Source organism: Cyprinus carpio, chromosome A25, assembly GCF_018340385.1.
Source record: "Cyprinus carpio isolate SPL01 chromosome A25, ASM1834038v1, whole genome shotgun sequence".
In the NCBI taxonomy this organism is placed as follows: domain Eukaryota; kingdom Metazoa; phylum Chordata; class Actinopteri; order Cypriniformes; family Cyprinidae; genus Cyprinus; species Cyprinus carpio.
Window position 1 is genome coordinate 2779253 of NC_056596.1, and position 12812 is coordinate 2792064.

The window sequence follows — 12812 nt, forward strand, 5'->3', positions numbered from 1 at the left end:
GCGGGTCTTGTCTTTTTCTTGCAGGACCCTGTACGTTACGGTACTAAATTAGTTTTAATCGTTTAATCACCACAGCGTCTTGTCTCCACTGGCAACACATACGATTTGTGTGGATTGCAAGTGACGTCGCAGGTAGCTGAGAGTGCAAGTGACTTCGTCATTTTGTTTATTTTTTCTTGTCTTCACCACCTGGCTGCTGTTGTAAAATGATGAGAGATTCAAATAAAAAGTAATCAATAAATAGAACTAAATAAAAAAGACGGATGTCACTAGCGGAAGCGCAAGTGTCTGAGAGTGCAAGTCTGAGAATGCAAGTCTGAGAATGCAAGTGCAAGTCTGCAGCCAGACCCTTCTCAATCTAATCTTCCATATGTGCAATTCAATGAAATGTATATTGGTTGTTTGTTTCAATCTATTTGAGCAGTCACAGCCAAACAAAAATATTGCAGTTTTCAACTTTCACAAACCTAGGGGGCAAAATATATTGGTTTTATTTACCATCGGCCCAATGGTCGGTCTAGATGGAGCATCTTGCTGGTGTTGTTCTGGTGTTCTGACTAACACCACCCTGTAGTGAGGCCTGTGGGCAGAACATCCAATAAACCAAGATCCCTGGTCAGAAACCTTGTTGTAGTCTTATTTGTAGAATTTATCTAGTGAGAGAGATACTCACTGAACTGTTCGGAGGCCTCTGGGTTTCTCTTGTAAATCCAGTTTCTCGAAGTGCACGGGAGGCAAGTTTTGGTAATGCTTCACTGCCCTGACACACACACACACACACACACACACACACACACACACACACACACACACACACATTAAAAAGTCTACAGACCTCATCCGGCTGACGCACACTATAAAAAAAAGTGTTGAGATGTTGATGGACAGAGCAATAGCAGAGAACGAGAGAGACAGAAGACCACCTGTAGGAAACATCCCGGAAGGAAGTCAGTCCTCATCACACTTTCCTGTTTCCTGCGAGCATCGTCCTGACAACCATCATTACCCAATCAGAGCAGAGAGTCAGCATGACATCAGAAAAAGGATTTCTCATCATGAATACAACATTAATCAATGCTGTTAAAAAACATCTTGACAATGACTTTGCCGACAGATTAAAATGATGGGCTGACCCACACCCACACACCACACACACACACACACACACACACACACCCACACACACACACACACACACACACACACCCACACACACACACACACACACACACACACACACACACACACACCACACACACACACACACACACACACACACACACACACACACACACCATGTTAATATTTTGAGGGAGGAAGGTGTTCAGCTGTAGATTGGCTTCCTTAGTGTATCCACTACCTTCTATGGGTCCAACTAAAACACAAACACACTGATCTGAAACACCTAGAATGCAACATCAAGAACTTTTTAATCTACAAAGAACCATTACTTTAAAACCACACTACTTGCCCAAAACTCTGAGGCGGTGAGGAATGTAAGTGCCTTTATATTCAGTCTGACAGGACGCTGCTCTCTAAGAGACGGAGAGACAGAGAAAGTAAAAGCACAATGAGGCCAGGGTGAAGTGACACGGCACGGTGCCCTTGAAACCTGCTGCGTTTCTATGTGTGTGTCTTTGGCTCTCACATGTCTTGGCTGAGCTTGGAGCTGCAAATATCCGCTCTCTCTGCTTCTGGACCCCGAGCAGGCCAAAGGCTCCGTCCCGTCAGGCAGAACCAGATGCTGGTAATGACGCTTCGATTGAGACTCAAAACTATCTAACAGTGAGAGACTAAGAGAAAAGAAGAAGTATAGCCTATGTGTCTAGAATGATTTAGTGAGGTGCAAAAAGGTTTTGGAGTGTACGTGTGATTTCACACACACACACACACACACACACACACACACACACACACACACACACACACACACACACACACACACACACACACACACACACACACACACACACACACACACACACACACACACACACACACACACACACACACACACACACACACACACACACACAGACACAGACACAGACACACACACACACACAAACACACACACACAGAATTTGGGTCTTACCCAAACTGAGGATTATCATAGCGGTCCAGGCTGGAGCTGTAGTACAGAACAGGACGGTGGTTGGCAGAGTAACCTGTCCCAAAATGATGGCCTAGACATGGTTGGAATAACTCCTTACCTGGATAAAAGAGGACACAACTCATGACAGATTCAACATCCTGTATTCCACAACAGAAATAAATCTTTACAGGACATCTACAGTTGAAATAAGGATGTACCAATATAGACATTTTTGGACAATAATTATATATATATATATATATATATATATATATATATATATATATATATATATATATATATATATATATATATTATGTGTGTGTGTGTGTGTGTGTGTGTGTGTGTGTGTGTGTGTGTGTGCATTTTATTTATTGAGTTGTTACACACACACACACACACACATGTATAGTGCTTTATAGTGACCACCAGTAGTGAAGTACAAATACATTTTATATAGTAAATATTTAATAAAACTTTTTAAAATAATAAAGTATCATATATGCATTATAATACATGAGAGATATATATAGGGTATATTCAATGAAAAAATTATTCATTTAGGCCAGGTTAGATGTTTATTACTTCAATTCATCTAAAAGGAGTTGCATGAAGATTCTTCAAAAAGTCTGTTTCTGTGTTCCACAAAATCAAGTCTGAAACAAGTCAAAAGTAAGGAAAATAATAAAGAAAAAATATGTTTGCTCCGATCTAGAGTTTCAATTGTTTCAAGTAAAATAAAGACTCAAAACATTATAATGTGCAAGGATGGATGATTGTTTACAGTATATTTAAAGTTTTTTTAAAGATGTGGGATGTTGTGTAGTGTGGAATGGTTATGTTTTGAATGGTTTTTTATGGCTACAGTATCAGTCTAATCATGTCCATAATCATAAAAAAAAAAAAAAAAAAAACTAGTTTGATGAAAAGTTAGACTGAATCTGTTACTCACCATAAGATTGTCTGTAGGAGGTGCAGTATTGGTCAAGGCTGATGTTAGTCGGACGCCCCAATGGTCTGGCCGTTCCAACCGAAGGTTTGACTGCACCCAAGGGTCCAACCATCTCTGACTGTGACTAACCTAACAAAATACAGAACCATAACAACTGTACACAAACACACTATGACAAATGAATGGTTGAGGTGATGTTTTATTTCAAGTACAATATACAATGGAAAAATTACAGTTTGATATAAATATAAACAAACAGTTTCCAATACAGTCTCTGACTGAGGTCATATTAACACTAACCCACATTACTGTAACGTCAGTCTTAATCGCACAAATGCATTTTAAAGTATGCCCTAAAGAAGTTTTGGATAGGAGTCTAGTTCACTATACACACACACACACACACACACACACACACACACACACACACACACACACACACACACACACACACACACACACACACACACATATATATATATATAGTGAAGTTTTGGATAGGAGTCTAGTTCTAGTTCACTATATGTATATATATATATATATAAAACAATAAAAATATATTAACAATAATCATCTAATCTCCATCAGAAACTTCATGATGAGTTGATGAGTTGAGTTGAAACATATTAAAAACATGACTCACTTTATACACTCAGCAGATTAAATAACTGCTTGAATCTGTTTCACTCATCTTGAGAATTTACCTGAGATGCTGAACGTCACCAGGTATTATCCAGCGTCACTTTGACGTCACTTTAACAGATATAGGACTTTTAAATTAAAAAAATTCAGTCGCACAGCTCTTGGTGACTGTGGATGAATGTGTCCACGGCGTGGCGCTGTTGTGCTGTTCAATCGAAACACTGGCCTGGTGTCTGCAGCCTTGTCACTTCACGCCCTTTGTTTCACATCATCATCATCTTGTTCAATGTCCTATGATGCACATATGTCTTTATGAAATATTTACAGTGTTGAGAGTGTGCTTATATATTATTATCAGATCCCAGATGTATTTAACACCTCTATACAGTCTGTGTGGCCTTGTCTGTGTCACAGCTGAAGTCTTTTGCATAATCACCATGGCCTCCGCCGTGAGTACAGCAATAACATGTCACGGCATTAACATTATTCTCCGCTCTGGAAAGATAAAGTCAAATCCATCATTACAGCGGCTATCTACCTGTCTCCCACATTAATTCTGTCTCACCTTCAGTGACAGGGCATCGTCGCTCCTATCTACCAGCGAATAAATGTGAAATATTGCTCCTGCAGGGTGGCCTGTTGCTCTCATGGGAGCCGGGTGCGGGCGTTTATTGAGCGGTGCGTGTAGGCTTGACTGCCCTTGCGAATAACGGCACCATTGGGTTTGCTCAAGCGGCACGGTGATATGTCCGTGACCAAAAAACTCTGCCTTTTCTGCAGTCATCTCCTCAGATGGACTAATCTTTGTGGCATGTAAGAGGATATGGAACGGTGCGCTACACTGGGGGCTGGCGCTGGGTTTTATCAGTGCAGGTAAGGTGAGGTAGGTTCAGGTAAGTTATAGAGCTTTTTTACAGTTCCTAGGTAAGTGTTCACCAGCCGGAGCTGTGCTATGGATCTAATCTACACATTTAAACGCTCATAAATTTCTGGGTTGATGGACAAACTTGTGCACCCTCAGGATGGCGACCAGCCTAAACACCTCAAAAACAGCTTTGAAAAACATTTCTGGCTGTTTGTCAGGGTTAAATGTGACTTCCCCTGCAAGCTGAGAGTTGGGTACTTGGCATGAAATGCCGTGAAAAAATGTCAAAACGATGTAAACTTGACATGAAAGGTGTTCCCAACTCATTTTAGGTCCGTAATATGACTTATAAGTAATGTGATATCAAAGTAAAACATGTAGAAAAAAACATGGGCATTCCATACTGGAGTTGCAATTTGTTAAAATTGTAAAATAGCTGTTTGGTTACTGGTTAACATAAAAAAATGAAAATCTGTTTTTGTTTTATTACAGATTGCAAAGTGCACAAGACTAGTATTAGGAAAGCAAATGGGGTACATTTTGATTTCATGTTGAATCCAAACCTTTTCTAATTCTTGCATAATTATTATGCATGAATAATTACTAATGTGATCTAATATCAATTTAGAGACTATATAAATGTACTTTTAAGAATTAATTTATATTATAAATTAATATATTGTAGGACCATTTAGATGCAAAAAAGCTAAAATGTGATCAAAGTGGCAAAAAAAATAAAACCTAAAATAATGTTTTCCCCTTATACATTCACATGACTTTTGACCTAAAAATGCTCCTGGACATGTTATTTGTCATCTGCCCAGCTGTATTTACTGACAAGGCCAGTGGTTTGAATTTGCAGCCTTAAAACTGACTGCAGACACAGTGTCACACTCAGTCCTGGACAGAAACATTGTGTTCCAATCACTGACCCAGAAGCCATTTACCTTTAACTCGACGTGGCTGATCTTTTTAGTAAAGACTGGCACGGGTGATTGACATCTGCCACAAGTGACCATGGCAACAATCTATCTTTGACATTTTCAACAAAGAAGAAAAACTACTTGGGATATAAAAACAGCACCTCAGGTGCAGCAAAATTATTTTCCCTCCTCAGGCACAACACACTCCCTCCGTTCCAAAACCTACTGAGCTGCCTAAGGAGTCAGCATTTTAAGGCGTCATAGGTACGAAAAAGTGCCTAATTTTAGCCAAAGGCAGCATCGCATTTATCCTTCACAGAGAAGACAATCCCAGGATGAACTGTAACTGCATTATATTGCAATTTAATACTGAAAGAAACTGCTAAAAGTTCAGCATAATTTTATCCAATATTTGAATTCAGAATTATTTGCATGTATTTTAATCTTTGCACCATTATCTTAACAACAACTACTGTAATCAATGACGTCAAATCTCCTATGTGGACTACATTTGTGACACACAGAGTTGCTGCATAAGAAGAGCATTCTAAACCAAACACTTCAGTGCTGCACTAGGATTTGGATTACTGCGTCAAAATTTCATCCTCATTTTCCCAGCTGCAACCACAGATGGTGACTAAAGGTTTGGTTTCGTGATTACAGCTGACAGTCGACTCTAAACTTTTACCCAGAAGCTACATCTCTAATGGAACCGTTCCGTCTTTCACAAAATCCCAGAAACTGACACCACTTATCTCACAGCTGGCAGTCTAGAAAAGAGATGCCCTTTCCAACACCACGTCTCTGTCTGCAACCCTTTAGGCAACACCAAATGAGGTCAAGTGTAGCCCCTCTTGAAGGAAAAGAGATCTGCATCTTTTACAAAGGAACACCTGAGTCTGCACCTGTGGAATTACACAGAATGATGAAGAATTGGGATCATTTACATCGCTCAGTCCTTTTGGCTGAATTTGACTATATGCTGTATTTGACTCCAAGGCCCATTTAATGCTTTTTGCTATGTTAAAACCCGTTCCACAGATTTCACCCTTGAATCAGCACAGAAGAAAGTCTGTATATTCCTCCTGAGCTGAACCTTGAGCATGAAATAACACCAATTTTAAGGATGAAAGAAATAATTGATGGCAGCAAATTATCATGAGGACTCAAAAGTAATACTTTCATACCTTTAGCAGTAAATGTGTGCTCTGATCTCTTAATTTCGGATGCATTTTTGTTCTCTGTCGGTGTGTTCCAGTAATCTCTAGCTTATATGCAGCTCTGTCATGGTAGATCAGTCATATTTTGGTGTGTTTTTTGTGCTCAGCGTGCTTCAGAAACAGTTCCTCCGGCTTTATAGCATCTCTCCTTCTCACATATGCTTTGTACCTGCACCAGACCTTTCTTACTGTACAGTATATGTTAAGAACACATTTTCAGCAGTTGACATGAAACATCTAGGAGAGACCTGCAGTGCGACATGCTATACTAATTACGAGTACATTCTATATATAATTTTATGACCTCATATTAAATGAGATGATATATTTGTACTTAACCGCAGGACTACTGTTAAGCTCCAAAAGTGCAACATTAAAAACCATAAAAAGCAGCTATTTCAGAAATTGCACACTTATATTCAGACTTATGGTTTGGTGCTTGATCATGTGACACATGAGAACAAATGACATCACTAAAAATTAGCATGGCATGTCATCATCATTCTGAACTGTTCATTTAAGAAAATATGGCTATTCAAATTAATATATACAGCAGAAAATAATATATAATTAGTATTTTTATGTCCTTGTTTGACAGGAATTCATTTCTTCCTTTGTTTCTCATCCATTTCTTTAATCCTTTCTCTTGTCTGTCAAATGTAGATATTTCAGCACCTCTTTCTCCTCTCAAATGCTTCACATTTTCACATTCACTTCCCATCCCTCTTTTATTTTCTCACCCTGTCTCCCCCTTTTCTTTCTCTGTCAGTTCTCTCTCTCTCCATCTGTCCTGGGGCTGCTGGTACATTCAGTGTGTCTGGATTCCCTTTTTCCAGGAAATATCATGTCAGAGCAGAGAATGCTTGTGTCCTTCCTGGCATATAAGAGAGATGGAGAGAGGAAGCAAGACAGAGAGAAACACTGAGAGGTTTGGCTGTGGCATTCAAAAGATGCCTCCATTCAGAAGCCACATAGCAAAAGATAAAAAGAGGAAAAGGATGCTTAGAGCTACGTTCACACGTGTACAGCAGACAGAGTGGGTTTAACACTCAAAATGCAGACACGTAAACAAAGTCAAGTCCCTGTTCACTTCTTTTAATAGCCCTGATTATTATGCCACTCAATAGAAAACTTGATTCTGATTGGTAAATCACAGCATTCTGCAGCCATATATTTGTGTATAATGACGCTAAACTGTTTTTAACCATCTTAGACATGGCCACAACATTTGGTATAGGTCAAATTGGTATTTTATATCTATTCATATAAGCAGTTGTATATAATTAATGGTATAATGTACAGTCAGCCATTCATTATTGTTAAATAAACACCTTTGGAGCACAGTGTCATCATTAGCTAAAACTATTAAAAAGAATTATATATAGCCGAAATAAAACAAAATATAAATATTTGATGAAAAACTTAACTGAAAATTAGAAACATTGCCTTAGCAAGTAACTGAAATAAAGTAAGTTTAAGTACTAAAATGACTGAAACTAAACCTTAAATAAAAATAAATTGCAGTTAAATAGAAAATTGTAAAAAATTACAAAAGCACATAAAAATGCTAAAACTTTTAGATTTGTTATAAATACCAATGTTACTTATAACTGAACAAGCAAAGTCATGAGTTTACTTTCTTTGTTAGCAAAGCACTTAATGAAATTTAAACAATCAAAAAAATTAATAAATAAAAGTGTTATTTTTTTAAATACAGTATAGATATATAGATATATTTTATATCTTTCAATATAAAATGAAATATATATATTATGATAATTAAAAATTACAGAAATAATGGACAGATTACATTAATAAGTAGGGATGCAATGATTAACTGCGAGCTCGTTGAAAATCGTTTCAAATACGTGACGATTCAAATCAGTTGAGCTATTCATTTAGGGGTAGGAGTTTATATAAATGTATGTCTGAGGGGAACTTACTGTCTTTAGAAAAGTTTAGATGGTATTTTTTCTTTTCATCTTGCCTCTGTATAATGCATATTAAAGTTCATAAGTGCAGTGCTGCTTTGTTTACAGCGGTGTTCATGGGAACGCTGTAAGCTCCACCTGCTGGCAGAGAGTAAATCTGCGTCTCGTTCAGCTCCTCCGTTGTTTCTGTTTCATGCTGATATTTTTTATGTATAGTGTTTCATGCTGATATTTTTTATGTATAGTATTTTTGGTTCAAATTTATAAGTTTTTAGGTCTTTTTTAGATTAAAAAGTTGTTTTGTTGTGTGTGTGTTGAATATTTTTTTGGGTATTGATTAAAAGGCAGTGGTTGCTTCTAATTTTAAATGGAAAGAGCACAGACAAAACCTTATTTTGTTTATATGAAGATCTTTCTTTTATTTGTGTTACTTTTTTATTTGATTTAGGGCTTGTTTTACAATTTCAACTTAGTTTTTTTATTTACATTTACATTATATTAAAATTTGTAATTTAGCAGATGCTTTTAACCAAAGCGACTTACAAATGAGGACAACAGAAGCAATCAAAACAAACAAAAGAGCAATAATATGCAAGTGCTATATTAGTATATTATTATAGTGGTATATTTCAATTTCACAATAATAATACAATGACACATTAAATTAATAATTTGTCTTCAATCTCATTTTGTTAAAAAAATCAAAATCCTGAATCGAATCGTGAGTTGAGTGAATCGTTTCATCCCTATCGTGAATTGAATCGTGAGTTGAGTGAATCGTTTCATCCCTATACGACCATATTTACTGTAGCATGCCAATATACATGGTTTTGTGAACGTGGCCAGAGAAAACAGTCAGTAGAAACAGCAGAGAGGGAACTGTAGAGACAGAAGGAACGAGAGTGAGGTGTGGGATAAAGGTGTAGATGGAGTGTGTCTAATATTAGACCGCAGTGATGTCATAATGGAGCTCCAGCCGTGTCGGGTGGGTTTGGGAGTGTGCTGTGATTTAAAGAGAGTCGAGAGCTCAGCGTCTAGTCCGCAGGATCCCGGAACACTGTGTTTGTGCAGATTCTTTATTCACTCCAGGATGTTTTTTAGCCTCCCGTTCTATTTTTAAACCCTTCTCCGACTCTTCTGTCCCGGTTCTTTATCTTGCAGCCTGCTCTTACTCTGTGCTTTTCCCCACACGGACTATCATTCAGCTGTTTTGACAGGCCTCGGCTTGATAATTACACTACCAACTGTTCAGCTGTGCATCGCCTGACTTCACCCAACTGAACACACCTCAGAATTAAGAACTGGATCTTATTCAAAAGACCGGAACAGAACAGTTTTCATGACATTTGTTTCCATTAACAGTTCTGAAAAGTGTCTGCAACCTTCTGATGCTAAAATCATGCTGACATCAGAATTTAACTGTGATAGTTTGACTTGCTAATACTCTAGATAACAATAAGTTATGCTTGCGTGAATACAATATTGACATCATTAGCCGTGTCACTTTCTGTTGGCTGTTTGAGCTTGTTCTTGAGATTAAAGTCTGTGGAAACCAGTGTTTCCCAACCTCACAACAGCAGCACATTTTCAAACTACTTCTAATCAAACACACCTGATTCAGCTTGTTAGTAGAGATCTAAAACGAATTGGTCAGATAATAAGAGAGACATCTTAAATATGTACTGTTGATGTGGCAAATCCAAATCCGTATGGGTTTAGGAGAGATTACAAACACATTAAGTTTGTATATGCAATAAATGTGAATGACTAAAATGTTATATTTTTCTAAGAACTGTTTACAATTTATATTGCATATGCTATCACTATTCTTCTGAAATTATCATATCTGGCAACATGTTTTCGAGGGCAGTATGGTAAATGCAATGACAATTGTTTTCCCATACATTGTCTATTCATTTCACCATAAAGTAATAATAAAAAAAAAAACATTAAGGATGCCATTAAAGGGGTAGTTCAACCTAAATGAACATTGTCATCATTTACTTACCCACATGTTGTTCCAAACCAGACTTTCTTTCCTCCATGAAACAGAAAAAGTCCATTTCTGGAAAATGTCCAGAGGCTTGTGAAGAATCGTTAAGTGGAATCCAAACTAGAATTTATTATTTCCTTACGATTCCTATTCTTAGTAAAACTACAATTACAGAAATATACGACATGCACTCAGAGTGCAATCAAACTGTGGCAAATGGATATGCCATACCAAAATTAATAACACACTCAGACTCAATATTATTTGAGCATGACAAATGCATTACCTTGTGTGGTGATAAATTCAGTCGTACTGACTTGCAAATGATTCATTGTTGTTTCTATTTATAGACAATTACATTATATTAAGATTACAAAAAAACAAAAACATTATTTACCACCAAACTATGAATGAATAGTTTAATATGCATATTGTCATATGTGATCCTGGACCACAAAACCAGTCTTAAGTCTCTGGGGTATATTTGTAGCAATAGCCAAAAATACATTGTATGGGTCAAAATGATCGATTTTTCTTTTATGCCAAAAATCATTAGGATATTAAGTAAAAATCATGTTTCATGAAGATATTTTGTAAATTTCCTACCGTAAATATATTAAAACTTTATTTTTGATTAGTAATATGCATTGCTAAGAACTTCATTTGGACAACTTTAAAGATGATTTTCTCAATATTTAGATTTTTTTTTCAATATTTGTATCTCAAATATTATCCTAACCTAACAAACCATACATACAAGGAAAGCTTATTTATTCAGCTTTCAGGTGATTTATAAATCTAAATTTTGAATAATTGACACATAAGACTAGTTTTGTGGTCCTGGGTCACGTATTTTCTTGACAAAAAGCTTGAAGCAGTGATAATGTAACGGAATTACCTTGAATAAAGACTCCACGCCAGCTGATGTACAAATGATTTAGTCTATTTTATTATGGAACATAGTAAGAACTGTGCTCCTTAGCTCCGCCCACCCTCACATCCAGTCACATGGAAGGGTTTAGGTGGGACAGGAAAACGAAAAAGAAAAATTCAACCAATAAGATCACAGTCCGCTCGGCCAAAAAAAACAGGAGAGGCTCAAAATTGGGAACGCTTTACTGTCACATTGCTGGACGAATGTCACAGACGCCTCAAGCTCAAGCCACGGCCCCCCAGAAAAGGAACTCTCTACCGCCCACTACAGGAATAAATTCTCAAAAATTCTCCAGCTCTGGGAAAATGCACAATGAGTTACAAACTTCCTTTTATACCCTGGGTGTAGGCAACATCAGGAGCATTTTCAGGAGTAGTGATCATTGTATGATGAATAAACCTGACCTGTGCGCTACACTTTTAAAAATACCGTTTCCAAAACGTTTTTTTTTTTTTTTTTTGCAGTGATGCCATTTTATTTTGATTTTTTTTTATTGGAGAACAATTTTTGTTTCCCCAATATTATTTGAGTATTTTTTCTTAGTGTGAGGAACATTTTAAAAATCTAAGAAGCGTTTTTTTTACCATAAAGAGCCTTTTGTGGAATCATGGAAACATTAACACCAATAAAGAACCTTTATTTTTAAGAGTGTACATTTTTAAAACTTGACTTTCTGTCCAAGCGTTCATGGAATGTTTGAAGTTTTTTGATAAGTATGAGATCAACGAGGCGTCTGAAACACTAGCCCAGCTTCAACACTTCATTGCACAAGCGTATATAGCATCTCATGAATAAACAAACACTGAAGACAAGCACAGATTACACCTAAACACTGTAAAAAACAATAGGACCGATTGCTAGTCAACTTAACGTTATCATTACCTCAGGTCGTGAAGTGTGAAAATTAAGGGGAAGGGGAAGGAAAACTTGAAACATGTAGTCATAAAACAATGTAGAAAAAAAAATGTAGCATTGAACTAGATTAGTGCTTTAACATCTAGACATCATCGTTCGATCCGATGCTAAGTTCTGACACACTAATGTACGACTTGTGATCACACGGAGAAGACGGATGCAAATCCATGGCCAACCGTTCTGCGTTCCCAAGCACTCTCCCGGGCGCCCGAACCTTGCTGTGTTCATCAACAAGCAACATACGAACAAACAAACAACCAATAGAAAGGAAACAACACAGCTGTATGATGCCACTAAGTCATTTTCAAAAACATTGAAAGAAATGAATGACAACGAGGAAAG

At 37.1% G+C, this 12812-nt stretch overlaps 1 protein-coding gene and 1 long non-coding RNA gene across 3 annotated transcripts; both read right to left on the bottom strand.

Moving 5' to 3' along the window:
* Positions 1–534: 534 nt before the first annotated feature.
* On the bottom strand, positions 535–5178 carry LOC122135533 (protein phosphatase 1 regulatory subunit 32-like). Of its 2 annotated transcripts, XM_042715045.1 has the most exons (7): positions 4068–5178; positions 3752–3980; positions 3048–3176; positions 2096–2213; positions 1649–1793; positions 674–1535; positions 535–580 (listed from the first exon to the last, which is right to left on the bottom strand). In XM_042715045.1, exons 3-6 carry the CDS (start codon positions 3157–3159, stop codon positions 1464–1466), a joined length of 447 nt encoding a protein of 148 aa, XP_042570979.1. In that variant the 5' UTR covers positions 3160–3176; positions 3752–3980; positions 4068–5178; the 3' UTR covers positions 535–580; positions 674–1463. The 2 variants fall into 2 exon arrangements, with proteins under 2 accessions (XP_042570979.1, XP_042570980.1); XM_042715046.1 differs by lacking the exons at positions 3752–3980; positions 4068–5178 and having other exon boundaries at positions 3048–3438.
* A 1933-nt stretch (positions 5179–7111) lies between these two features.
* LOC122135534 lies at positions 7112–12026 on the bottom strand. The gene is made up of 4 exons (XR_006153577.1): positions 11520–12026; positions 10908–10961; positions 10637–10693; positions 7112–7571 (listed from the first exon to the last, which is right to left on the bottom strand). It is a non-coding gene; the product is annotated as an uncharacterized LOC122135534 (long non-coding RNA).
* Positions 12027–12812: the final 786 nt, after the last annotated feature.

What these genes read in the sequence shown, in the direction of transcription:
- LOC122135533 (XM_042715045.1), bottom strand. Translation starts at nt 3,159, where the DNA reads ATGGTTGGACCCTTGGGTGCAGTCAAACCTTCGGTTGGAACGGCCAGA. An exon ending in TATGATAATCCTCAGTTTGG is followed by an intron (nt 1,794 to 2,095) that starts GTAAGACCCAAA and finishes CTTTTCTCTTAG; the next exon opens with TCTCTCACTGTTAGATAGTT. An exon ending in TCCAAGCTCAGCCAAGACAT is followed by an intron (nt 1,536 to 1,648) that starts GTGAGAGCCAAA and finishes TCCGTCTCTTAG; the next exon opens with AGAGCAGCGTCCTGTCAGAC.